This window comes from Harpia harpyja, chromosome 19 (genome assembly GCF_026419915.1).
Source record: "Harpia harpyja isolate bHarHar1 chromosome 19, bHarHar1 primary haplotype, whole genome shotgun sequence".
Lineage (NCBI taxonomy): Eukaryota > Metazoa > Chordata > Aves > Accipitriformes > Accipitridae > Harpia > Harpia harpyja.
In genome coordinates this window covers 2,251,044-2,277,989 of record NC_068958.1, presented here as the reverse complement: position 1 = coordinate 2,277,989, position 26,946 = coordinate 2,251,044, and the positions used below count along the sequence as shown (strand labels likewise).

General features: G+C 44.4%; 4 protein-coding genes across 17 annotated transcripts in view; 1 reads left to right on the top strand and 3 right to left on the bottom strand.

Moving 5' to 3' along the window:
* RC3H2 (ring finger and CCCH-type domains 2) overlaps nucleotides 1–8,218 on the bottom strand; it is a 33,104-nt gene extending 24,886 nt beyond the window's left edge. For 9 of the 11 annotated variants that reach the window (XR_008239403.1, XM_052815657.1, XM_052815660.1 and 6 more), the window contains exon 1: nucleotides 8,080–8,217. The gene's annotated coding sequence lies outside the window, so the exon portion shown is untranslated. Of the gene's footprint in view, nucleotides 1–8,079 lie in introns of all 11 variants that reach the window. The other 2 variants (XM_052815653.1, XM_052815654.1) reach the window with 1 other exon arrangement.
* A 924-nt stretch (nucleotides 8,219–9,142) lies between these two features.
* Nucleotides 9,143–13,645, bottom strand: ZBTB6 (zinc finger and BTB domain containing 6). Its single transcript, XM_052815502.1, has 2 exons — nucleotides 13,570–13,645; nucleotides 9,143–13,393 (listed from the first exon to the last, which is right to left on the bottom strand). Exon 2 carries the CDS (start codon nucleotides 13,381–13,383, stop codon nucleotides 12,100–12,102), a length of 1,284 nt encoding a protein of 427 aa, XP_052671462.1. The 5' UTR covers nucleotides 13,384–13,393; nucleotides 13,570–13,645; the 3' UTR covers nucleotides 9,143–12,099.
* Nucleotides 13,646–14,748: 1,103 nt separating this feature from the next.
* On the bottom strand, nucleotides 14,749–22,221 carry ZBTB26 (zinc finger and BTB domain containing 26). Of its 3 annotated transcripts, XM_052815269.1 has the most exons (4): nucleotides 22,130–22,221; nucleotides 21,784–21,864; nucleotides 20,315–21,257; nucleotides 14,749–19,439 (listed from the first exon to the last, which is right to left on the bottom strand). In XM_052815269.1, exon 4 carries the CDS (start codon nucleotides 19,427–19,429, stop codon nucleotides 18,113–18,115), a length of 1,317 nt encoding a protein of 438 aa, XP_052671229.1. In that variant the 5' UTR covers nucleotides 19,430–19,439; nucleotides 20,315–21,257; nucleotides 21,784–21,864; nucleotides 22,130–22,221; the 3' UTR covers nucleotides 14,749–18,112. The 3 variants fall into 3 exon arrangements, with proteins under 3 accessions (XP_052671229.1, XP_052671228.1, XP_052671227.1); XM_052815268.1 differs by lacking the exon at nucleotides 20,315–21,257 and having other exon boundaries at nucleotides 22,130–22,215; XM_052815267.1 differs by lacking the exon at nucleotides 20,315–21,257 and having other exon boundaries at nucleotides 21,784–22,175.
* A 71-nt stretch (nucleotides 22,222–22,292) lies between these two features.
* Nucleotides 22,293–26,946, top strand: part of RABGAP1 (RAB GTPase activating protein 1) — a 75,681-nt gene continuing 71,027 nt past the window's right edge. The window contains exon 1 of one of the 2 annotated variants that reach the window (XM_052814235.1): nucleotides 22,293–22,326. The gene's annotated coding sequence lies outside the window, so the exon portion shown is untranslated. Of the gene's footprint in view, nucleotides 22,327–22,424; nucleotides 22,444–26,946 lie in introns of those variants that run through there. The other variant, XM_052814237.1, reaches the window with a different exon arrangement.

Below are 26,946 nucleotides of genomic sequence, written 5' to 3'. Positions count from 1 at the left end.
AAGGCGTGAATCACAATAACCATCTCTCACACTGTCTCATCTAACCTCAAGTTTTCAAAACCCTGAAAGCACTCCCTGGCTGTAGAATGGGCCTGGGGTGGGGAGAGGACACAATTTTTTTTTTTTTTTTTTTTTGTTAGCGGGGAAGGGGGGAGTTAAAATGTTATTTCCATTTGAACTGAAGTAGAACAATGCCTTCCTTCTGTAGATCTTACTCAGACACCAAACTAAACATAGCTTTGCTTTTTTTTTTTTAAAAGACATTTTCTCTTTCTGTAAAAGACAAATCAATTAACAAAAGTTAGGAATCATAAGAAAACACAAAAAGAACGAGAGATTAGTTTTTAGTTTTATTACTCTCTTGTGTTACTTCCCACTTTTCTCCCAGGAACCCACCGGAGCACACAAGGGCAGAGTCTGCTGTATTCAGTTTTGCTTTTCACATCTCTACCTTACAGAACAATGCAACTCCACTTCCATGAACTCACAGCGAGAAAATCTCTGATGTGTGGAAAATCCAGGTATTTAGGACAAAACTTACAATAAAGCAAGCAATAACTTCAGCTGGCTTGCTACTAAGTCTTTTCTTTTGAAACATCTCACTCTGTGCAGTAGTGCCATGCAAATCATTTACAAAATTGTATTCCAAAGAAAAATCTGGATTTGTAGAAATTGTTCTGAAAGACATCCCATCTTATATAACTTGCGTTCTTGAAAAAGATAACAGGCCTAAGAAGTTCATTGAAACCGTTTACATTCAAGCTTTCGTCATGAAGATTTAAATTCACAGCTTCATCTAAGAGCTAAACAGCCCCACCCTTTGCTGCAATGTGCAATGATGTTGACTTTCTATGCAACCTAGAGACCAGTTAGTTCACTTCAAGGCTATGAACAAGCTTCTCCTAGCAGCTTGTTAGAAATGCCAATACACAAATGTTTTAATTACATGTTTAACATTCTATTATTTTTTTCTCCAATGACGGAAAAAAGGTAATTGTTTTGAGGAAGCCGAGATCTTCCCTCCATGTTTGAATTCGGTAACTACTGCAATTCCATTGTTGGCTGTGCTACAGTTTAATTAATGCTAAAGTATCGGACCATTGAAATAATTACTAGAACACCAAATAGACTCTATCTGTGGATGTATTTTATGTTAATTATGACCATCTGTTTAGAAATTCTATTTAGTACTACGAACATTCAGTGCCCTTTAAGTAACAGGATACTTGTACAAGATGTCCTTATCTCAGTGAGGTTTTCAATATTATGCAGCAATTTTTCCCCCAAACGAATTCCCATAATAAGTGTAAAACACAACAAACTGAAAGTTGAACCTGTCCCTTCAAAACCAAACTGCTGGGCTAACAGTTTCAACATAAGCCAGAATATTCACAGGCATTGGATAAAATAGATTTTCATCCAACTTCTAGGAAAGCACAATCAAAGCTCTTGCAGGGATAAAAAAAATTGCAGTCCTCTTTAATCTGCTATTACTACATATGTCTTTTAACCAAGGAAATTCAAAAGCAAAACAAATAACAGCAAAACCAAACAATGAGCCAACATGCGTGGAAAGATTTTTAATTCCTCTCTAAGAAATCCCACCATTTCCTTCAGCACATCTACTTCAGCTTTCCTACCAAAACAGCAGGACAAGAGATGCACAGAATTGTAGTGTAAAGCCTTGCAGTAAACACTCTCCTTAAAGCATTTTGCCAGCATTACCAGAAATGTCAAGATACTAACACCAACACTACTGCTGACCTAGGACTGAGACTGGCATTTTTTCACCTGTCTGACTGCATGACACAGGTAACAGCACAAACTAGACGACTCTGGGAAGTGTGCTACCATTATGACTCACACAGGGAAAAGTTTAAGAAAAGGCTAGTACACACACAGCTCATTTGCTAATATGTTGTTGGTCACTAATAATCTCCTAATAAACAGTCTCTATTTCCACACTGCTCATTAATTATCTCAAATGCAGGAATCTCTGCTCTGAGACAGTACACACATTCAGTTTCCACCGATACTTCAGAGACCTGCAAGAAACAACCACCTCTCTATTTACAAGCTTTTAAAATATAGTTGTTTGTTTTCCTGACCAGCATAGAAATGAACACAACAGATTCTTGAAGTGGTTTTTTTTAAGATTTTTAAAGATCTGTCTCTGGGTATTTAATCATCGTAAGTGACAGATTCTACTAAGCATGTGTTGACCTTCAGATTTCTTGACAGGAAAAGATCTAATTAAATCAGCAAACAGCTGGGGAAAGCTCTCAACTCCTTAGACTTCAAGCAGCCATACGCAGAGGAAGTCTCCATACTCTATTAAGCACGCCAGCTATCCTGCCATTCTTGCACTCCAGTGTGTTAAGAAAACAATCTCACATCTCCTAATTATCATGTCAACTTCTACAAAAAGCATAAGCCAAATGTTTAATAGATTCTTGCTCCTTGTCAGAAACAGTGTATTTCAGGGATGTCCTCTTGCAGAACAAATTGCTCCAGTGCTCTAAACTGAGCAAACACAAGGAGGAGAGCATAATAAAGAAGGTAAACTAGAAATCATTTTTGTTTTGTTTTTAACAGGCAGTACACTCAGAACAATTACCCTTGGTCTATCTGTTCATTCTGGCAGACATGCTGTCTATCTCTACACATACACAGGGCTTCTCTTGCCTGTCAAAGTAGAAGCACCCTGAAAAACAAACAAACAAACAAAAAAACCCCAAAGAAATGACTGATGCAGAAACTGGCCAAACATACAAGGCAAACAGATTGAAAAGACCTAGTAGTTTTAACTGAAAGATCTTTACATAGTATAGCCACAATAAATGTTATAGTATTACTATTAGAAGCCACACTTCAGATGACAAACTGAAAAACACACAAGCCTAAGTTCAGAAATTACATAATAAATAAAAACCATTACAGTTGAGTAATTTTCTGTTTCTAATACAATAACATTTTCTCACTACAGTAATGGTTGCAATGGAGTGGAGTAACAACAATAAGTGACTGATTTTCTCATGATAATTTTTGACCAGAATATTTTATGAAATTGGAAGGTGGAGTGGAAGGGGAGAAAGGTGAAGCCCCAAAACCTTACTCAAACAGCTGTACCATTTACAAATTATGGAAGTTGTAAGATTTAGATGTTCTTATTTTACATTAACTTTCAGCTACCTAATCCCATGACGGTCTCTGCAACTAATCCAAGCCACTGTACTTACTCAACAACCTTTGGACATGATAAATATAATTTAATCCTGATTTCCTAAAGAAACCAAGCTTAGGTGTTCATGCTCTTCTACTAGTCTGTTCCTCTCCCACATGAGCCTCAGGACCCCTAGACCATTTTTGAGCAAACCTGATAGAGATGCATCACATCTGAAATGCACATACATTCCATGAAAATTGGTATCTAGAAAAACTTCCAAATTCATATGCTTCTCAGGAAAGGCTACAGCATCAGGCTCAGCAGTTATCTGTCTGTGTACTTTTCTGATCTATCAGCATATATGCACCAGCCAACCAGAACCCAGCCAAAAAATATCACATTTTGTTCAGATATAATGAAGGGCTATTTGGAAGGTAGGGACATGACACAAATCTGCAGGAATTCCAACAAACCTTTAAAGACAGAGGGCTTGATCTATGAAGAGCAATGTCGCACATTTGGCGCTTGGCCTACTGAGTTCAGTATCAGTACTCATTAAGCAAGGCAAGGAGAGGTTTCAGAACCCCACAGCAGGATACTGAGCCAGCACGTTGAGCTGAACATTGCCTGGACTAGCTAATTAGAAATTCTGATGACAATGCTTTATCTTAAAGTCTACCTTTATCCAGGGCTTAGAGGCCTGATACCAGAAGGAGATGTTGACTTCTCCACACCAGAATGACCTCAGGAGTTCAACAACTTCACACAAAAATAGAGAAAGGCATTTCTTTAGTTAGTGGTGCTAGCATTGCCTTACATCTTAATTCCGTGACCAGATTTCTTATCTACACTAAGATATACAAATTCAATTACTTTAAAATACTTTTAACCCACGCTTTCATCTTACAAAGAAGCATCCAAACACACGCATTTGGAGACGGGACAATTTCAGTCCCTCCCCTTGAAGGTATTCCTCACACAAAAAAGGACTGAATATTCATCAAAGACAACTGCAGCCTCATCTTCAGCTGCCCTAGCAGATGACTTGGATTTTGCTTCATTTTTAAAAATAATTTGTGCGTTTTTACTAATCAGTCATTGGATCAAATCTAGGTATAGTTCTTTGAGCAAGGAACAAAGTCAGCACCTCCTCCCCAGCTACATGCTCCAGTTCCTAGGTAGCATGGTAAGCATGGGTCTCAACCTAAGAAAACTTTCTTCTCTTCAAAGGGAAACAGGTTCAGCATGAGGTAGGGAGCAATCCCCTTCAAAGCTGCATGTTGCCCAGAGTCAGGGCATTTAGCAAAATGCAAGATATGCAAGTTTCATCCCTTTTCAAAGGAAGGGTTGAAGGCTTGAACTCAGTTCCCCCATAGCCTAGGCAAACGCCTAGGAAAAAAACAGAAGCAGCAGTATCACCAGCAGCCATGTTTCTGAACAGAAGTGGCAGTCTTGCAGCTCCACGTTAGGTCTGCTCTGCTCAGGCAACTTGATCAGGTCCCTTGTGCGACACAGGCAAAGGAAAGTCTAATAAGCAGAGCTTGTACAAGAATACAACATGGAGCAATTCTGTCAGTGTTGAACAATGGGCAAGTCTTCTCTACAGATGAAGGAAAAATCTTGAAAAACTTGTGAAATTATATGGCATTTTCACAAATTAAGGTAGTCCAATTACAATCTCACTGTGGATTTAAGCCTAAATCTTAGAATTCAATTGACTTTTAATCACTAAATTATAGAGTCCTTGATACTGACTTGCTCTTAATGTTGGCTGCAAAGATCATGGTATTTTCTTTTCTTTTAAGTGATCTCCATTATAATTTTCCATTTATGCAGATTAATCATTTGTTTGTACTGCAAGGAGGTACCTTTTTCAAGTCTTCCCTCCTAAGTTTAGTAGTTCTCAAAGCACCCTGACTGGGTCAAAAACTTAGTCAAACACATAATCAAATTATCAGTATTAAATTATTCTCTGAAAGGGCTAGAAACTTTTATTCATTTCTCTTCAACAGCCATCATCTACAGATCTAAAAAACTAGCTTCATTAAAGGCTTAGAAAAGGGCCATCCCCGTAATAGCTTTGCATCATTCAGCTATGACGGCTTGAAATTAAAATAAATCCTCTTTACAGAGCAGACTTGCTTATTTCCACATTCCATAATGTCACATGTAAATGTCTTTATATCACGTGCAAATTCTATATATAAAGCAGAGTCTTTGATGACCATTAAAGATAGTATTTCAATGCAGTTTTTTCACTGAACATTAATGCTACTGGGAGTATCTGCAGCCCAATTTAAATTCTAGAAAAGTTATTGTCAAGAGAAATCTTGGTGACATACTAGAATATATGTCTATCCAGACTATGTTTTGCCAAAACACCTATGGGATGCTTCACTTGCTATCTTCTTAAAAAATTAAAGCTTAGATCCCCTCTGCCTCCTTAAAAGATGTGCTGAAGAATAATTCGCTATGAACAGTGGTACAATTCACTAATACAAATTTAAGTTCATGGTTGCTCAATGACTGCCAAAGTTCACTCAATTCAGAGGTAAATCCCCCCCCAAATCAACACTAGACTCAGTGTATCCTCAACAGTTCACACCTGCTCTTTCCTGTTCAAGCATTGCTAGCAGAAATCCTGTTACTAAATTTTAAAAGTTTCCTATATACTTATGTAATGCCACTGTGGGTTTTTTTTGTGTTTCGTAGGTGTCACTGAAAGGAGAGTTTGTCCTTGCCACAAGCCTGATACAAATTCAGCTCCTGTAACAGTATTGACTTTTCAGGACTAACTGAAGAGCAAATAAGCGAAAAATTTTCTTTGCCACCAAAATCAACTGAACTTGCACTGAATCCAGAGAAAAGGAATCTATTTCTAGCACATCTATTTTGACACAATTACTTCAAGAAAAGATACACTGAAGAATTCCTTACTCTTCATTAATATTTTCAGAGAATAAGGACTCTCATGTATGGCTTAGTTCCCCATGCCTTTTTTTTTTTTTTTTTTTAAACACAACCTCCATACTTAAACTATACATTTTACAAAAGAGAAACTCTGTATTCTAACATTTTTCAAATAATTTTAATGAAATAATAATTCCATTCTGAGACATAGGCAAGAAAACAGAGGGTTCCATAAGAGTCGGAAAGCCTTTTTAAAGTTCGTACAGAATAGCTTAATATGCCCACAGATATAGATTTTTTTTGTCCTTTCATTAGGATTGTCCAGTCAGTAAGGAGAGACCACTTCTATTCAGCTCATTAAGAGGTATACAAAATCTTACCAAACAAAATGTAACATACACCCAACAAAACAAATGCGACTAGCCATTACCCTCTGGATACTGTAAATATTCTATCTATTGTAAATCAACGAAACCTTAAATAAAAGAGATCAATACTCAAGACGAGGACATAACTGTGAGATATCTCAAGCACTGACACTAAAATCGTTGGAATTTAATATTTTTGAGAAAAATGGCCATGACCTCAAACAAGACGGGGACACGAGTTAACAAGAAACCTTTTCTTGTGGCAAGCTTTGCTTACATTGAAGAAACAAGAAAAAGTTCATTAAAAAGACATGCAGGTCTTGGGAAAATGATTTATTACAAAAATTAAGAATTCAGTGTTTCACAGAATAACACTCATCCCAGCAACACAAGCTTAAATTTCTAGAATCTCCACAGATGTTTAACACAGACCAAAGGTCAAGTAACAGTATTTTGATTCAGAAGATTTACAACTGTACTTGTTGGTTCTCATTTAAAATGAGAAGGTCTCTTCCGCCACAATTACAAATTTACACGCTTGTAATCTGAAGGGCTGTTTTTAATTTTTGTTTCAACATTATGAGATAGCTATAATGGCTGTGAAAGAACAATCACAAGAGTAGCTACAGGAATTACAACTAAACCCAAACAAAATCCTAAGTTTGCACTTAAAGTGAAACAGACCGACATCAGAAATTTTACTGGTTGCCAGCCTAAACTTTGCCATTATTTTCTCTCACTAAAGACACATACCGTTCCACTTTGAACCCTGACTGTAGCCGAATACTCATCACTCTCCAATCACACTGCTGCCCTTTCCTACGCTTTGTGCTGACTTCTACGCTTAAAACCCTCAGTGCACCTCAAGCATCAGCAGAACCAAGGCACGCTTTTCCTGCTCGGTTGTTTTGGGTTTTTTTTGGTTCAGACGCTTTAAACGTGACATGACGGGTGCAGTTCTAGGGCCTGTTTTCCACCATGACTCTTCTCCACCATTACCCTAAAGCACAGCTCCACAAGAGCGGGAACACTCACGATACCGCTGCAATTCCCCTCCGTACTGGAGGACACCACTACAACAGGCCGCTTGCTGCTGCCAAGCGGCCCGAAAGGGCTGCCACCGAGGTAACCGGCAGCCTCACCGCCTTACGCTCGCCGGTGCCGGCCCCGGCGGGTCTCCTCGTAGCCTCGGCCCCCCCCCCCCGCCTCCGCCAGGCCGCTGTCAGCAGCCGCCGGCCGGGCCGCGCCGCGCACCTGTGCCCGCCGGCCCCGACTCTCGCCGTCATTTCGGAGCCGCCACCAAATGGCTGCCCCGCGTCCCCCGGCTGGCCCAGCGTCGGGGGGGGGGGGGGGGGAAGAGGGCGGGCGGCAGCCCCCTCCCCCGCGCTGCAGCGGCGGCCGGTACCCGGCGGGGCGGGGGCGCTGACAGACCGTGCTCGGCGGGCGAAGGCCCGGCCCCGCTCCCCGCCCGGATTCCGCAGCGCCGGGACCCCCGCAGGGCGCCGGGAGGAGGCGACGACGGCGGCGGGGGGGGGGGGGGGGTGGAGTGTGTGTGGGCCGGGCGGGGCCCCGCCGGGTCACCGTGTCCGTCTCCCCCCCCCCCGCGCCGGCCGCTCCCGCCCAGCCCGCTCCTACCTGCGAGGCGGGGGCGGCGGGGCCGGGAGCAGGCGGAGGCGGCCCCGGCCTCTCACACGCCATGGGGCGGGCAGCGCGGCGCGGCCCGGCGGAGGCAGCGGCGGGGGCCTCGGCGGCGCCTCCTCATCGCGCTGACAGCCGGGAGCGCCGCCCCGCCCCCTCTCGCGAGACCCGCGCGCCGCCGCGCGAGAGCCCAACGGCCGCGCCGCGCCGCGCCCGCCACCGCCCCGCACGTGACCACCGCGGTCTCTCTCTGTGTGTGTGTGCGAGTGTGTGTGTGTGTGTGTAACGGGCGGGGGGGTGTCGCGGGGCATTGTGGGAGCCGGCTGGGGAGCTACCATCGAGACGGCGGCACAGACGAGCCCAGCCGCCGTGGGGTAAGCGGCAGCCATCGAGACGGCGTGGCAGAGAGGCGGCCGCCGCCGCCAGCGCCCCCTCGCGGCCCGCCTAGCCTCCTCGGCGCCTCAGCCCGCTCTTCGACGCGCGGCGCCCGGTCTTCGCGGCAAGCGTCGCTTCTTTCTTTTCCTTTTTAAATTTCAACGAATAACTTGATTATTACTAGCGCCCAGAAGGGCGAGGGGACGGGAAGCCGTCCCTGGCGCTGGTGGCTTGTCCCGCTGCCGCCCGCCACGGCCTCCCGAGGAGGTGAGAGGCGAAGCCGCCAGAGAGTCCCGGCGGGGCCGCCTCAGGGCCAGCCCGGCACAAAGGCGGTGGCGGGAGCGCCTGGGTTGTTGCTTCGCCACAGGCCAGCCCAGGGAGAAGCCCGGGAGCAGCGCCTCATTCCTCTGGTCACTCGCGAAAATCAAACCAGTTTTCTTAACCAAGGCCGAGGCAGTGTAGAGTTGTCATTTCTGAGGAGAAAGCATTCGTCTGAGAAGTAGGTCAGGTAGACCCTTCGAAGGACAGCAAAAACGCGTTACTGAATGACTGCCACTTGAACGCCCGTATTTTGTTTACACCGTCTTGTTTACTCACCATAGCAAGCCAGAATACTAAATACCAAGGTATGCACAAAACTATTTAACTGTGATTAGAAGAAAGCATATGTATTTCTGAAACAATGTCTTGTTTGCATTTCATTTATTGTGTTATGACAGGACGAGTGGTTACATGTAAGGACAGGGGAGAGGAAACACCTTTAATGTGAACGTGTGCACAAAATCAGTTTCTGTTCACAAAGCTTACCAAGACACTCTAGCCACGGAAGAGAACATGCTGTTGGCCTGTCACACAACACAACTCCCTCTCATGTTTACATGCAATACAACAGCAGACCAAAATAACTCGCAGCCCTGCTCCCACAGAAGACGGACTTCAAAAGATCAGCCTTTGTTTCCCCTTTGACACACAGGAAAATACCCATGCATACACCTATAAAAAACAGTCAAACAAAAAAACAAGGAATGATCTTTTGAAGTGTTACAATGATAATCGTACACCTGCCAAAAATGCGTATTAACTGAACAAATTTAAGCACAGTTGAACCAAGCCTGTCCCATAAATGCACAATACATTTATTTACTGAACTACAGTAATAGCAGCCCAATGTAAAAAGGATGGGAGGGAGGGAGGGAGGGAAGAAAACTTTTTCCTTGTTTTACGACCTCTTCCAAGGATGAAGGAGTTTAAGTAAGTCCGTAGGCACAAGTGAAAAGCTACATACAAACCTGTATGTGTACCCAAGTTAACAACTGTAAATACAGTAAGGGCAGGTGCAGGTATTAGCATGCATTTGAAAATCAGACCCTTAATTTTTATGCAATTGGCAACTAAAAATTAATGGTATTCTGTGAAAACCAAGCAAACAGTACTAATCACAAGGTCAAAAAGGCTGTAAATAGTGACAGACTAATGAATGCAAACAGAAGACAGCACTATAAAATGCAATTTTTTTTCAAAATGTCAGGTGGTCGCACCATAAATGACTCCCAAACCTTTTAATTACAGTAATTGTCATGACAATTACTATAGCTAAAAATCACCAAAATAAAGCAAATGATCAACTTTGAATATGAAATAATAGCAGAGATTGTGAAAGGTTGGGCCTTATGCTTAAAGTACTGGATAAAACAGGTGATTTCAATTCACGGTTACGCTAGCTACTTACTTGGGGGGTGTCATTTCTGTCATTATTCATAGGGACACCCCGGTACGCAGACTTGGCACGCACGCCTTTCCAGTGATCCAGTACAATGCAGTCCTTCACAAGTCAACTGTCTGTGAAGTCAGACATTTTTGTGAATTTTTGGAGGAATACGGCATTAGCAGCATGCTCAGCCTCAGAACACGCTACTTGCTTATTCAGAGTACATGGTTTTTGAGGAAGACATACACTGCCTACCACACAAGGCCTAGTATGAACCTGGACCTGAAAATATTGCTGCAATCCAACTAATAGGTACTTTAAACTCAAAAAAACCCTCATGAAACAAGTTTTTAAAAACTTTTCTAGTGCAATTTTGAAGAGACGAAGACAGTAATAACACTGGTGCAACTGACCACACCTATTACACATAATAACAGTAAACTGCACGGTAGCTACTGTACACAGCTAACCCCTCACATAGCTGATAAATAAAACCCCAAGCAATGGCTGGGGCACTCTTGGACACAGGGAAGGAAAGGAAGTGAAACCCGTTAACTGACATTAAAACCTGTTGTCTTGGATTTTAAAAACAGCCAGGTTATGGAGCACATGGGCCAGACTTCTGGACTCAAGAGCAAGAACTTCGTAACAGCACTTCTGAAACTTGAAGGAAAGTGTACCCTTGTGATACAGACAGAATTAAGAACTACCGCTTTTTGCTAATTGGACAGAATCTAATGTAAGTACCATTATCTCATATTAACAACTGAATTGACTCTTTATTTATATCATATTAAGTGGAAGAAACATATACCAGTCAAAGACAGGTACAGGATAAAGATTCTGCATTACAGGGCTTTCGATGGTTGTGATGAAATTGAAACGACCTTTGACAAAGTACAAACACACCTATCCAAACACACATAGTTACTGTTTTACCGTATCACAGAATCAGAGAATGAGAAGACCTCTATTTCTAAGCCGTTCCTAATAAGATATAAAGGATTGTTTTTCAAAATTAACGTAGAAACTCCTATTATGTAACAGCACACAGCTTAATTTTTCACATTAGTGTATGTATCCAAGTTTTGTAAAAAATGAAGGCAAATGTTACAACTCAAAAACCAGGACTAACTTAATTGGAATTAGTCAAATACAGGTGCAAAACACTGGTATGACAGAAAAAAAATTCAGTTTAGAAAGTTTAGAAAAATTCAGAACTCATTCATAAAACTGAAAACAAGTCCTTCTAATGGGACTATCCAGTTAAAAATGAACTGCAAGGCAATGCTGTTTGTTCCTTTCTCTGTTACCAATTCTCAATTTGCAAGAGGCAATTTGAAAGCCTCCTCGATTATTTTTTGTTTGTTTTGTGTTCTTTCTTAAATATCACAGACTTGAGTGTGAAAACATGCCTTCTTTCTCTTGAAAAGATCTAGCAAAGTTTGGGCAAGTAAGGAGATGATGTCACCATAAATGATACGTGAACCGGGCGGGAATGACTGACTCGCTGAATAAATACAAACATCCCCTTTCCTTAGCCGTTACAGATCGGGAACATCACGGCTCAGGCTTCAGCTTATTGCAGTATCAGTAATAGTTTGAAAAGCGGCAGTGCCTGCCCTTCAAACAGGGGAGTGTAAAACATAATTGGGGGGGCAGAATCAGAATGCATCCAGAATAACAGAAGAGAAGCATGAAATAACTTCACATATTTTGCAGTTTACTTTCAACTAGTAAACACCTTTCTCACACTTACAGCAATAGCAACCTTAATGCAGCAGGCAAGTTTGCTGCTCGCAAGGCCTGTCTTTGATCACCAGTCACATATTTGTGCTTCTCTCCGTCGTGCGGGGATCTGTATCTAGAATTTCATCTAGAATTTCACTCGGCAGGAGCTTTTTGCAGAGCCTGGCCCCGCAACCACCCATCCATTAATCATAGTCTATTTTAACTTTCGTAATAGCGTTCAGGTTTGGTTTTTCGCTGCTGCTCCTTCCATGAACAGAAGTCAAGTGCTTTTTAAGAGCAGACTTGTGTTTAAAGTCCATGTCGCAACAATGACACTTGTAGGGCCTGTCACCGCTGTGTATATTCAGGTGATCCTGAAGCGTACTTTTGGCAGTGAAGGTCTTCAAGCACACCATGCACTGGAAGGGGCGGATGCCCATGTGCCCCCGGATGTGTCTGTTGAGATTCTTTTTCTGGGTAAATGTTTTGCCACACTGCAAACACAGGAAGAGTTTGTGCATTTTTAGATGTCTAAGATAGTTCTCAAGATGCAGAAATCCCCTGGGACACTTCGGACACTGGTGCCGCCACGAATTGCCAGAATCATCCAGGCTCTGGAACCCATTCATCAGACTAGAAGTTCCTTCTGGATTGTCACTGACAAAAGCCTGAAAGTGATTTCCTGACATTTCTGTATTTCTGCTTTCAACTGTAGAATTTATCAAGGAGTGCTGGGTTTCTGGAAAATATAGATTTGTTTTGGAGGAAGTGCAAGGCTGAGGAAAATGATCATTTTCTACATTCGCTACGCTCATAGAATCCATTCTGAAGATACAGATCTCATCGTCCTTGTATCCAATTTCAACTGTTGATATTTCTGGGGTTTTTGCCTCCTTCCTTTCTGAGATCAAGCTCTGCACTGCAGGCCGCGAGATCTCCCCCTTCTCCTGTTTCACAGGGTATTCTACGTTCACCGGGCTGTCTTCGGAGATCTCGATTATTTCACAGTCTTTCTCTAAAACCTCATCCCCGTTTCTCAGCTCAGCATCGGAGGAGTGACACCTCTCTGCGGCCTGATTACCGTTCTCCATGGAAGCGTCAATTTCCAAGTACTTCGACAGAGCTTCGGTACACTTCTCCACAATGTGAACCATCTGGAGATAACTCGCGGCGGTGAGGTATTTCAGCAGCTCCTTCTTTTTGACTTCCAGAGCACCGGTGTAACAAGACAGCAGCAGCTTTCTGCCCACCTCGGCGCTCTGCAGGATGGTGATCCGCACCTGCTTCGACTGATTGAGCAGAAACTGATCCCTCATGAAGGTGGAGCAGGCGGCGAAGATCACCTTGTGCCCCTGGAACTCCGTGTCGTTGATGTAAATGGAGACGTCGCAGAAGAGGTTCTGCTGCCGCAGGAGGTTCATCTTCTGCAGCACGGCATCCCCCTGCTGCTCGAACTGGAAGTGCAGCACCTCCGAGTCCCCAGCCATGGCGCCGTTCCTGCGGGGGAAGGCACCGGCACCGACGGAGAAAGTCACGCCGAGCCCAGGCCACCCCCGCCGGCAGGGCCCAGCCGCGGCCTCGCTCCCCCCCCCCCCCCGCCCCGCGGCGGCTGAGGGGCCCCGCTGTCCCTCCCTTCCTCCCTCTTTCTCTCTCTCGCCGCCCGCCCCACTCACCGGCCGCGGCCCGGCCGGTCCCTGCAGCCGGTGCGTGCTCCGCCGCCGGTGCCGCAGCGCCCCGGAAGCGCTTCCACCTCCCGCCCGCCCACTTCCGGCACCGGCGCCGGAAGCGGCTCCGGCACCGCCACCGCCCCCCCTCTCTCCCCCCCCCCTCCCCCGCTCCGCGGGCGCCGTTACCGCGGCGGGAAATGAGAAGCGGCGGGAGACAGAGTTAGCAGCACGTTTATTAGAAGACTTGGCACTGCTACAGCGGCTGCCGCCGGGGGACACCGCACCGCACCGGCAACGGGGCGCGCCTCGCCTAAACGTCCGGTAGAGGTAGCAACGTGTGGGCCCGGGGCGTCCCGGGCCGCCGCCCCCGTAAGGCATCTCGGAGAGCAGCTGCCCGGGGGTGGGGGGGTGGGGGGGGCTCCTCCTCGCCCCGCCGCCGGGTTGGGGGGGGGGGGGGGGCAGGCACCGTCAGCGAGAACGCGCCGAGGGAAGGGAGGTGCACCGGCCACCGGGCCCAGCGGCTGACTTCTGCCCGGCCACCGGGCCGGGCCCGGGGCGGGGAGGAAACTCTCCGAGGGCCGCTGACCCGCCTGCTTTGGTAATAATACATAGTGTAAGACTTTTGCCCGTCACTGAAGAGGTAGCTAATGCTCAGTCCATCGATTATACAATCTCAAAGGAAAAACGTCCGTTCTGCCTTCTCAAGCCTTACCAAGTCAGGAGGGGCCGACTATTTTTCCCCCCTTTGTTTTTCAAAATCAAGACTTAACGTGACTTTAGAATTCTCTCAGCAGTTTCAGTTTGTATCGCGTTTTGATTCTCCCTCCTCGCCTGTACTCCTCCCAACGACTCCAGAACCAAAATCAGCCCCACACAATCGATTTTTTTAAAGTTCACCGGCAGCTATCCAAGTTTTGCCAAAAAGCTAGGGGAAGAAAAAGACCGACACTTCAATTTTATCAGTTACTAACTTGCAAAACATGTCTTCTAAAAGAAAAATAAATTAAGGAAAGACTCATCCCTGATCTATACAGGAGGCTGTGCAGCTGCACCATATGCTGCAGGAACACAGGCTACACAAGCTACCACCAGTCAGAAAAGTGTTGAGCTTAAACCTCTGGTAAACCTAAGAGTTCTAAGATCATCTTCTTCTATATAAAATAAATAAATAAAAATGCCAACATAAAAAAAAATCCTAACATATTCAAGGAGGTATTAAAATATTTTTGTAATAGACTTCAGTTATTTTTAGGATATGCAGGAAGTTGTACAGCACATTAAGTTGTGAGACTATCCACTTACCAGCAAATAGTATTCTACACATTAACACACAGATCATGATAACTGCCATAGTCCTCATCTGAATATGCAGCATCAGTAGCAACAACCAATGGATCTAGTCTTTCACTAATCGGAACATTGCAATGAAGACAACATTTTACATACATGGACAATTAAGTTCATCTTAGTCTATAACCGAGCTGCCTCTGTATATTCCATTTATAATAATTCTCACTCCATTTTAATCTGTAATTCAGAGAAGAAGCATTAGCCAGATTTTTCTTTTCTAATACCTCTTCTATACTCTTTGCTCGTCTGTTCCATATAGGGGCAAATCTTAGATGAACTCTACCACCAGTGCACTTTGCACCGTGCCATCAGTGTATTGCCCTCTTAGATCTCCAGTGTTTCTGGAGTCACGCAGCCATCTCCTGCATAAATCTTTTGGTCTGCACCCTTTTGCCAGGCCAAAAGCACAGACATTAGTAAGAAGTCACTTTTCATCCAACAGATGTGTCCATTTTCATTGAAGAAGCAAGCAGTCTTCTGCATTTCTGCTTTTTCCTATTTATTTCTGCCATGGTCTCACCAAATGACCACAAGCAGCCTTTTAACTCAACAGCCAGCAGTCTCAGCCTTCTCAGACGTTGACATCACCACAGCATAGGGTGGACTGAAAACCTACGTATCTTGACCAAATCATTTTTTTGTTTCTTAGGAAACCCCTTGTCTCTTCATGTCAGCTTCAGGTCACCCACGGCTATTTCAACAAGCTGTATTCTCCTTACAGTAACATTACAGCTTCATAATTCCACAAAAAAAACCTTCCCAGATAGACAAAGCTTTCAATGCTGTCCATTTTGCTGCCACTTTTTCTAGCATTTGTACAGTTTTCTTCCTTTCTCTGGCAGAAGACCATTTTCTTTATCATGTCCATATTCGTATCTGGTTAGATTGTTCACTAGTCCCTTACAGCACGTTGACCTGGCTCTGCAAGCTCTTATTCTCCATGTCTATCTTCATTTTGACGTTAGTGCTATAACTTATTTCCATATAGTGAATAAAATATTGTCAGGATGTTTGAACAATACAGAAGATTCTGCCTGAAGACAGAATGCAAGTGTCAGATGCAACTGTCACGGTCAGTTTTAGCTCAAAACAATTCTGAAAGCGGGTGGCTTTAAGAGGAAAACCAGTTTTTCTTCCCATGCAAACCTATTTTCTGCCCCAGGAACCTGAACAATAATTTTTAAAAGTTCCAAATAGTTAGATTTTAGGCCTAAATATATTTGCTACAACTTGAAAGGTGTAATGCCCTGACTCCACTTCCATTGCTTACTTCATAGCTGTCCATGTAATAGTTCATGTAACAGTCAAGTACAGTAGTTTAAGAATTCAATTGCAAAAACTGATTCACAGAATCATCTTGCTTTTCTACTTGAAAGTATGTGGATTTCTGAAAACGTTCTGCAACATTAATGCTTTTTATCATCCATCAGTGTAACATCTGCATAAGGAAATCCTGGCTTCTACACACACGTATCTGAAGATCAAGACCAACTTTTGATAATTACATACAAAACATTTTTTGCTCTAACACACCTTTGGTCATACCTGTTTAGCATTTTTAACCATACAATAGCAGCCTTTTACCCCCACCCCCTCATTCAAACACACAAACAGTACTACTTTTAGGTAGGAAGCATAATCTCAGCCTCATGGCAAACCTTGTGGAAAAGAGCTGCATTGGAAGAAATACTTAATCCAAATACAAACAGCAGTTCTCTACCGAGGATCAGCCATTTGATTATTAGTCTATGCTACACTTCAATGTAATAAGAGTGCTGTTCTACTGGGAATGGTGTTCCTCGATAAATTAGTTTCAGCCTGATTGGGATGCGGATAATTCCACGGCACTTTTGAGAAGCGATACAGTATAATCCCAGAATCCCAATTGACATGCCATTCCCGCTACATTTGATGTTTAAGGCGGTATACAAGAGGTATTGCTGAGTACAGCCAATAGCTGATATATTAACCTACGGAAATTGTGCTACCTATACTTCATCCTAGGCTCTGTAAAACACTAATGGTCATGAACTATGCAGGTCACTTAAAAAAATAAGTATTCTTTGAATGTCCAAGAAATCAAAAAACTTTATGTTGTTAATGTTCTCATGGCAGGTATTTTTTGTGGGTTTTTTTTCCAAGTTAACACGGCCCTTATTAGATACCAAGGAGAGATATACAAGAACTAAAGGGGGAAAAAAAAAAAAGACGACAAAAAAAGAAAAGCATGGAGTTGTTATACCTTGCAGCTTTTAAAACAGATTCTGTTCACAGTGTCAAAAAGCAGTATTTCTCCACTCCAGCTTTGCTCTAAAACCAACAACTGTTGTGGCTTATGTGATGCAAAATTTATGGAAGATGGATGATAATTTTTAGTTTTGAAGTGTTTAGCTTGTCTCAGTACATACACTGGTAAGTGCCCTTTAAAAATCTTAGGTATGACAGCATAAGAAATAGGTCATACTTGCACTCCAGGCACCGGCCTCTCACATTCCAGAGCTGCAATTTATTCTCATTTTGAACAGTTCTATGCAACGATCAGCTAACCCTGCCAAATCATTTAGGGTTTTATCTTTTCATAACACATGTCAAGCTTAAAAACCCTGAGAGCTTTTAAGATAGCATTGATTGGCAGCAGAAGTTTCTTGAAATAGTTTAGAAAGGGCAAAAAAGTGACACAAAAATACTTCATTTCAACTGTAGGGGTCTAGGGGTAAGATCAGAGAAAGGTAATTTTAAGAGGTAAGTTTAACTATATGGAGTGCTTTCAGTTATCCAGTGCTTTAAAAAAAAAAAAAAAAAAATCAGGTTATCTCACAGACTTGTCCTCTTTGCTCTTTCCTCCATCTGCCCAGACACAGAGAGGCCTCTAACTGTACAGCAGATGGTTTACTTGCAGCCCACAGCAACAGTCTTTCAAAAGGTGTTAGTCTTGAGTCTCCTAATCAGAGAGAAATGAAACAATTAACCCCATAATCCACAGTAGAGACACAGACAGAAACCTGAAGGAAGATTGCTATTCACAGAAAATATCAAGTAAGACTAAGAACGAATGCTGAAGACCTGCCAGGTTTTGCAATCCAACCCGCCATCCATCCATCCGTAGCCTTTCAGGGCATACCACTAGTTTAGGTAAGAGCCCAAACCAACTGTTCGCTCCTCTCAGTCATGATCCCTACAAAGGGCTGTTTTTAATTGCTTAATTGACGCAGGTACTATCATTTCTTAAACTGAGCACAGCCTGAGGCAGCTTCCCTGCATCCAGTACCTGGCTTGCATCAGCTTGCTGACAGACCTTACTGTCTGTAGCAGCGCTACATGTGAATGAATCGAAGTCCACTGTTATGTCTTGAACGTTTCTTTCATTGGCATTGTCAAAGCTATTTTTACCGTGTAGCTGTTTAAGATGTTTCCTCAGAACAGGTTTATGCGCAAAAACCATGTCACAGTAGTTACACTTATGGGGCTTGTCCCCACTGTGCAGGTTGAGATGGTCCTGTAAGGAACATTTCTGAGAGAATGTTTTCCCACAGATCTTACATTGGAACGGTTTGATGCCTGCGTGCACTCTCATGTGCCGGTGGAGATTGCCTTTCTGAGTGAATGTCTTGCCACAGAGGAGACACATAAATAGTTTATGCATCTTTAAGTGATTAGCATAGTTTTCCAGATGCCGAAATACTCTTGTGCACTTTGGACATTGATGGTGCCACTGGAGGCCTTTGTCTATACCTCGGTTGTTAGGCCCAAACATATCTTTAGAGGCCAGAATGATGTTATCACTGCCAGCATACGAAAGGGCATAGTTGTGGAGGTGGTTTTGCTCTATTTCACTTGCTCTGTTTTCAACAGTGGAGTTGATAAGAAAGTGTTGAGGCTCTGAGGAATGCAGTGCAGTTTGTTCAGAAGAAATAAACTGGTTCTGATCCTTCTTATTCCTAACTTCTGTTACCTCCCCGATGGACTCTACCTTGATGATCTGAATATCGCTATCCTCCATGTCCATACTGTCTTCTGAAGGTTGAATACAAGGTGAATCTTGCTGCAGAGAGTCATCGTCTCCTTGATGTTCCTTCAGCTCAGAGGAGTCACTTTGCTGTTCACACTCCTTGCTCTCCAACGGCTGCTTCGGTTTTATAAACTTCCAGAGGGCCTGCGTACATCGTTCAACAATGTGGCTCATCTGCAGAAAGCTTGCAGCAGTCAAGTAGTTTACCAGTTCCATTTCAGGAAACTCCAGAATGCCACTGTAACAGGAGAGAAGGAGCTGCCTCCCCACTTCTGAACTCTGCAGTATAGAGATTTTTACATCTCTGGAGTCGTTCAGTAAGAACTGATCTCTTAAAAAGGGAGAGCCAGCAGCAAATACAATTTTATGCCCATGAACTTCAACGTCATCTATATGGACCACGACATCACAAAATTTGTTTTCTTCCCTCAGTTTGTTCATTTTCTGTAACATCGAATCCCCGTAATTGTCAAACTTGAAGTGAAGAATATCTGATCTTTCTGACATTTTGGCACACCTAAGGAAAAGCAGCAAGAAAAAAAACCACAAGTGAGAATTTTTTCGTTTTCTAAAATACAAGTTAGAAGGGTCTAAAGAAATAATATAAAGTGTGTGTTTAATCAGATGTTATGTTTTATCCTAGATAAATGCTGAAGTCTATTACAAGTTAAAAAAAAAATAAATCAAGTTTACACCTCGCCTTACAATATCTTTTACCTTTTTTTAATTTAATGCAGATTGAATATAAAGTAGAGGTGATAGGACAGAAATTCTCCTGAAGCAGTATCCTAAAGAGTTAAGATGTTTTCCACACTACTTGTCTGGAATTTAAAGGGAAACCACTGAATTATTTTTAGCAGCCTTTGCTCTTGTAAAGCTTTGCTTCCACATTAAAAATCCTCAGAGATTTTGTCTTTACTAAATAACAAAGACGTTCCTTCAGCTTTTGGTTCTTGATTTCCTTCAATGCCTAAATAGCTTTCATGACAAATGAATTCAAGGTAAGACAGTACCCAGCACTTGCCAGACATGCAAACATCCCTCTTAACCTTCTGCATCTATCATATACTGCTCCTAAGAGTTACAGTCCAAGAACAATGGCTACAGTTCCTCTAGGACACTTCACAATTTGCAGCTATACTGACATAGGACACATCTCGTTGGCAGTAACTGTAACTTCAACAAGCCAGTCTTAGGAAGGACTACGTGAGCTTTGCGGTATCTGCAGCACTGGGTTTAACGCATTGTTTTAGATTGTCTTGTAAGTTTTTTTGCAAGGGTTGGTTTGCTGTGCGTTGTTCTGTTTTTTTTTAAAAAGATCATAGAAAAAAAACGTTCTGTATGGCCTCTCGTTATATAAATCATGCCTTCTAGGCTCCCTGTTTTGAATACCTGGGGAACGTAGGAAGTCTTGTTTCTCATCTTCTTTGGAAGATCACTCCTCTAGGAAGTTTGTTCTTGTTTGACAGTATTTGGAATGAAGAACAGTGGATCTTCCATAAAACAAGTATCAGTCTTTTCTCTTTCAACAGTTGTTTTAAGAATTTAGGAGACTACACTGATTCTCGATGAAACACTGTTCACGCAATCGTGCCAGAGAACTGGGATTGCAGGAAGTGAAGAAATCACAGGAGACTAAATGATGCAAGATTTAGTGAGATAAAATAACAAAACAAAGCAAAACTTACACCTCACAACTATTACAACCACCACATAAAGCTTGAAAGGAAGCTTTGAAGTTTACAGATAAAAGCCAATACTGCTCTCTTGGGGCATGAAGTATCAGCTCAGTGTACACAACAGGAAATGGAGTCATGCCTAGTGTAAATGAATGAGTACACAAGACAAGGGTTCAAAGAAGAACATTTTTAGAAGTATCTGCTGATGGTCAGGGTTGTTTCAATTTGCTGATCAGACATCATTCGGAACCATGACCTCCTCACTACTCAAGCCCATCAGGTATATCTTGCAGCGTATGGCATGTGAGAATTAGAAAGGGATTTCAAAAGCCTTCAGAAACAAGGGACCATGGAAAGTTTGGAAACAGGGGTAGCATCACTCTGCAGCACAAACAGTTCTGCTGAATCTACAGAAAGTAGAGCCGCCAGTCTCTTAGTTATCCTGTCTTCAGTGCTGCCTGACTCATCCCCATTTCTAGGGCAAAACATTGAATTTTATGAGGCAATAGCCTTTGGGAAATATAAATGGTAGCAACAGATCAGCGTGCAGTATCTTCAGTGAATTTCAGGCGCCATCGAACTGTTTCTCTTTGTGTTTTCTCTTGGAAGCGATGAAGGAAGTCTACTCGTGAGCCTGTTTTTTCCACCTGGGGGTACTACAATATAAGCGCAGTTAAAGCGCCCATGCCAAGGTAACGCTATATCGTGCTGCTAACCTGACACAGCTACTCCAGTGGCTCTGCGTTTCTCGGGCAGGTGACAAGAGCCACACCACGAGAAACTGAAAACAGAAAAGAAGGGACTTGCCTTGACACGCGTTCAGTTTCTCCTACCACTGATCTCCAAGAAAAAAAAAAAAAAACAACAAAGCTACCCAGTGAACCCCAAATCCTCTTTCTCGGGAGGCTGGCAGACCGAGCCCAACTTCTGGTCAGCCGCGACCCTCCGGGCCGAGCGGGGAGGGCAGGGCTCTCCCCCCTGGAAGCCGGTACTTCCTCACTTTCCACCGAAGGCGGACGGCCACCGTCTCCCCCGCACGTACTTCCCGACAACCGGGGAAAACGATGTTGCGGGATAGCTCAACCGAGAGCCCGCGCGGCTGTTCAAAACCGTCCCCAAACACCAAATCCTTTGCAAAAACGGCGGTAGGGGGGGGGGGTCCCCCACCGAAGGGGCACGTACCTGTAGCGCCGGGCCGCGTCCCCCCGCTGGCACCCGCGGCCGCTCCTACCGCAGCGCACGCCGCGGCCTCCGGCTACGGACCTAGAGAGGGGAGGAGAGCCGCCGTGAGCCGCCGCCCGGGCTGGGGGTCGCGCCGCCCCAGCGCCGGACCGGGCCCGGCCGCCAGCCGCACCCCCCGGCCGGCCCCGCGACCCGCCGCGTCCCCGGCCGGGCCGGGCCGCTCTCCGAACCCGGCCAGCGGCGGAGACGGAGGCGGCGGGGGCGGGGGAAGGAGCGGGAGCCGCGGCCCGCTCCGAACCCCGTTCCAGGGCCGCCGCCCGCGTCCCGCCAGCCCGCCGGGACCTACAGCCGCCGCCGCTGCCGCCGCCGCAGCCCAGGACGGCGACTCGGAACCGCATTGTTCGGCCGCCGGAAGCGCTCCCGCGCCCTCCGCCCTGCACCCGGAAGCGCCTGGCGGGGCGCCCGCCCCCTCCGCCCGGTCACGTGGTGGGCGGCAGCGGCGGCCCAGGCCCGGCACCGGGAGGAGGCGGCGGCGGCGGCCGGGTAGGTGGGGCTCGTGCTGCCGGCGGGGGTCTCGTCCGCCCCGTCCCTCCGCTCCTCGGGCCACCCCCCTCCCGCTGCCTCCCGGCGGCCCCGGTCCGCTCCCGCGGTGCCTGCCAGGTGCCTGCGGGCGCTGCCCCGCCGCCGCCGCTCCGGGGCTTCACCGGCGCTCCCCGCCCCTGACCGGCGAGAGACGCGCGGGGGCTGGGGACCCCTCCTGCGCCCCCTTACCGGCGCGTCCTTCCCCTGCCCACCGGGCCGTCGCTCGCTCCTGCTGCCGTGCCCTCCCGTCCCCTCCGCCCGGCGGGGGGGGGACCAGGGGCCGCCGCCTCGGTGCGGGGCCGTGAGGCCGCCCCCCGGCTCGTACGGGGCCTGGGGCGCTGCCGGCGTCCCCCGTCCGAGTCCCGGGGCAGGCGGGGGACGCCGGGCTGGGCCCGTCCTCGCCAGCTTCCCGGGATGCGGGTTGGGGGGGACGGGACTAGGGGGGACCCGCCTCGCTCCTCCAGCCTGGAAACCCGTCGGTGGTCCCGGGACCCCTCTGAGCGCGTACCGGAGCCGTCGGGTCGACAGCCGTTCTGTCCCGGGCTGCCCCGGGCTCCTTTGGGACTGACGGTGATCGATTTACCGGCCAGGCGCCCGCTTTCCCTCGCCATGGCCCGGCTGTGTCGGTTGTTGCCTGTTGCTTCCAGGTGCATCCTAAAACGTGGTGTTTCATTGCGTCCAGGACACCTTTATTTGGTTTGTGTACTGTAACGTCCGTGTTTCTCTCAGTTTGTTTTTTTTTTTTTTTTTTCCCTTCCTGTTGGCAAGGACACGTTTGTTTCAGTTAAAACATCCCCAGAAGAGAATTTTTAAGGGCTGATTGTGTCAGTTAGGGGTGGAAATTAAGTATAAACAAACAGACTGTGCTAACTTGGTTTAAAAACACGCATCGGTGAAAATTAAGTGAAAATAGAACTGGTAGAAGTAGACTTTGTGGTTGTCGTCTGTGTAGTTTTGCCTGTTCAAGGCATTTTGGGGGAGAGAAGGAGAAAAATACTCAAGAGAGGTTTGGAGAGAGGGAAAAGATCATGTTTATTTCTTAAGCACGAGTTGGAGATCAAGCACTGCTTACCTGTGTTGTTAGATATAGCTTCATCTATATCCCCAATTTTACTCTACAAGTTTTGTTAAAGCACAACTTGATGGGATTTCTGAGGGTTTTGGCTACTTTGTTAGAAAATGCGTAACTGGTGGACTTCTTTGCTGATTAAATTACAGAAACACTGTATTCTTTTTAAAGGCCTCTACTTAACATTAAAAGGTCAAGGACCTGAGCAAACTTATTTTTGTGTACACAGTAAACAAATTAACAAATGGAGCTTGGCATAGGGGTTTCCTTTTGTTTTCCAAATCCAAGTGCATGCACCAAATGTAACTCTCCTTTTTTCAGTTCTTTCACAGCGTATTTTTGAAGTGCTGTGTTTGTCTGGTAAGCATAACTCTCTGTTTCTGTTTGAATCCTAATGAGAGGAACTCCACAAGTATACAGAGCTTCATCTTCAGAGTTTGTTCAGCCTCTGGCTGCACTGCCTTTATCCCAGCCTCCAGCCTGGGTTGTCCCCTGCATATCCCGGCTCCCCCATGCAGACAGCGCTTAGATGTGCCTGATGCTGATGGAGCGTCAGCTGCGGAGCGTGGATGAACCAACCGTTCATAGTTAATTCGTTCCAGCGACATTCTTGTGATGGGCTAGCTGAGGCAGTGTCAGCATTTCTTTTATAAACCACGGTTTCCCAGGACCTGCCGCGTGTTTCTGGGGTTGGGGAATTTGCTTATTACAAGAGCCTAAAATTAGAGTTTTGTCCTCTGAGCAGATAGTTCAAATTAAGATGAAAAGCAAAATTATGTTGGTAATAACTATGAATCTGTTAAGGATTGTTAACAAAGATTGTATTAGCTTAACTCCTGTGTTTTGTCTGATTCCTCGTTTTGCATACAATGTATAATGATTCACTCACTCAGCTTCCTGAGATCTGCCCTTCTCTGTTCTTGAGAAGAGGAGGGGGGGGTGAAATTTGAGGCAGCGTTATCTCCAGATAATGATATCTTTTTTCTGTCTGGCTTTTGATGTTGGTGGGAACATCTGTGGCTGTCTGTGTTTTAAAATGAACAGAAAAGTTAGTATTGTACTTGCTATTTTTTATCAATTACTCTCTTTAGTCATCCTAAATCTTTATTTTCACATGCAGTATTCCACTGGCTTTCTTGCTTCATTTTGAGTGCAAAATACTTCTCCTTGTATTTAAGAGTGTGTTGCACAGGGAAGGTGGGTAAAGATCAAACATACAATTATGCAAACTAATCATGCGATATGTGAGAAGAAAAAGGTTGCTAGTGATTGATCTTTCTTGTATGTTTTGGTTTTTTTTCCCCAAAGCCGCAGTAAAATACAGGCGGTGTGTATGTGCTCAGAAAAAGTCAAACTACAGCTCCTTTCCCACATGTCTGTCAGTGCGACATCACTTTTGCTCTTACGTTTCTTAGGCTGCTCAGGCTTAAGCACCTGGCGCAACCGCCTGTAATGATGGCATTGTGCTGTAGCATTTTCCAGGCTCTTTTCAGGACTCGCTGTGTATTTGTAAAACAGTTAAGTGTAGACTATGTGAATTGTGAAGGTAAAAAAATCACAGATGTCGAAGACTGTAAAGAGCTAAGAGTCCTAAACAATGCTGGTTTATTTGTCATAACATAGCTTTGCAAAGTACATTGTAAATCTTCTGAACTCTGCTACAAATTCCACTTTTCACCCACACTAAGATGCTAATGATGAAAACTAGGAAAGCAGAACTTTGTATGTTTAAACTGAACCATCCTCAATGATATTGTTAAGCTATGCATAAAGCCAGAGGAATAGAAAGAGAAAATACGTTATTTTCAGTGAATCAATTTGCATTGAATCAGTCACCTCAGTGTCTTGGCTGTGTGCTACCTCCTTGTCTCCCATGTTTTTTAACATTATACTTAGTGTTTTTATATTTTAGGGGATAGAGGATATAAGTTTATTTTGCATGCCAAGCTTTCTGACTTTGCTGTTCAAGATAGCTTTTTGAAGTATACCATTCTTCAGTAATTTAGTTAATATTGCTTTATTGTTCTTCTATATCTGGTGCGTTCTTCATCAGATATACTGTAACTTTGTGGATCGCTATAGGAACTGCAGCTGAAGTACAAACACCGGGAAAGAGATGAATGGGGAAAAAAAATCTCTTTTCCTCTCTAGTTTGCATACCTGTTCTCATGCTTATTCTCTTTTCTGCCCTGAAAACCCAAAACATACTTAGGTTTTGTGTTTTATTCCCCTCTAAATTCAGTGCTAAGGGTGCTACATCTGCTGCTGACTTAAAGGTAACTGCTGTTTTAAACACTCCAAGAAGTTCACAGCTGAAACATTCATTTTTCTGCTCACCCTCTTGTTTTTTGTGTGGCTGTGGATATTCTAAACACGGGAAAACAGGCGCCCCTTGGAAATGGACTGAGACCAGCCATAGTTACGAGTGCCTTGCTTCATTTGTTGCGCATGTCTCAAGGTGGCATTCAAGCCTCAGTCTCTTACAGTAATGTAAAATGGAAGGTTTTCTAGTTTTCTTTTTTTGTATACTGTTTGCTTTAAGGTCTTTTAAATTCATTCTAGCAGTACTTACAAGGAAAATTTTGATTACAAGTTGCAGGTCAGGTGCCAAATACTTGGGAGAAGATAGGAAAGTAAAGGATAAATATTTTATAAATCTATATAACTAATCTTGAACTCTGATAGGGTGTTTTTTTTTTCCAGTTGTTTGACATTTTAACGTGGTGATTGCTGCTCCTTTGCATGTTATCTTGAATAGAGAGAGTAAGGTAGGTTACTACTGTTGTTTGGTTGCTTTAAAGATAAACAAGAACATTTTTAAAAAGATAGTTTGATTCTTGGACTCGTGTTGTAGCATTGTATAACAGCAGCAGTGAAGGTGAATTGCACTGAGAATTAGAATTTTAAATAAAACTGAAAACAGTGACCCAAGAGCCAGCCGTGTTGACCTTCTCATTTTGCAGCTTTTTCTAATGGTCTTTTGTGTGAGGAGAGGCCAGGATACCCATTTAATTACACAGGTGAGCACAGAAATAAGTTGTTAAAAATTTGTCTCATAGGATGCATTTTACCTAGACACTCTGTCTCCCATAGAGGTGTAAAGACACCTTCAGGCAAATACTACATTATTATGGTGTAGTTTTGTGTCAGGAACTAAACTATGCTGATTTCAAAAACTCATATTTTATTTATGCTGAAACAAACCAAAGTCTCTCCTTGTAAGGAATGAGAGATTGGTTTCTTCAGAGAAACGTTAAAACTTGAGATCTGCGCTTGGCTGGGGTCTTTTCTCCTACCTCTCTAAACTGTGAGAACAGAAAGCTTCAATTCTTAAGACAAGTTGCAGGTATTACTAAAGAGCACTGTCACCGCTGTTGTTTGTTCTTGCTTTTTGATTCCAGAGGAGTCATAAGCCTGCCACACTTAATTGCTCTGCTGGTCTTTGATGTGTGCCCTTCTAGGCTGGCCCATATTTTAACAAGCTCATAGGCTTTCTGTTGTTGATTCTGCCA

Bases quoted from the DNA above. Each gene is read 5' to 3' on its own strand.
- ZBTB6 (XM_052815502.1), bottom strand. From the start codon at position 13,383: ATGGCTGGGGACTCGGAGGTGCTGCACTTCCAGTTCGAGCAGCAGGGG.
- ZBTB26 (XM_052815269.1), bottom strand. From the start codon at position 19,429: ATGTCAGAAAGATCAGATATTCTTCACTTCAAGTTTGACAATTACGGG.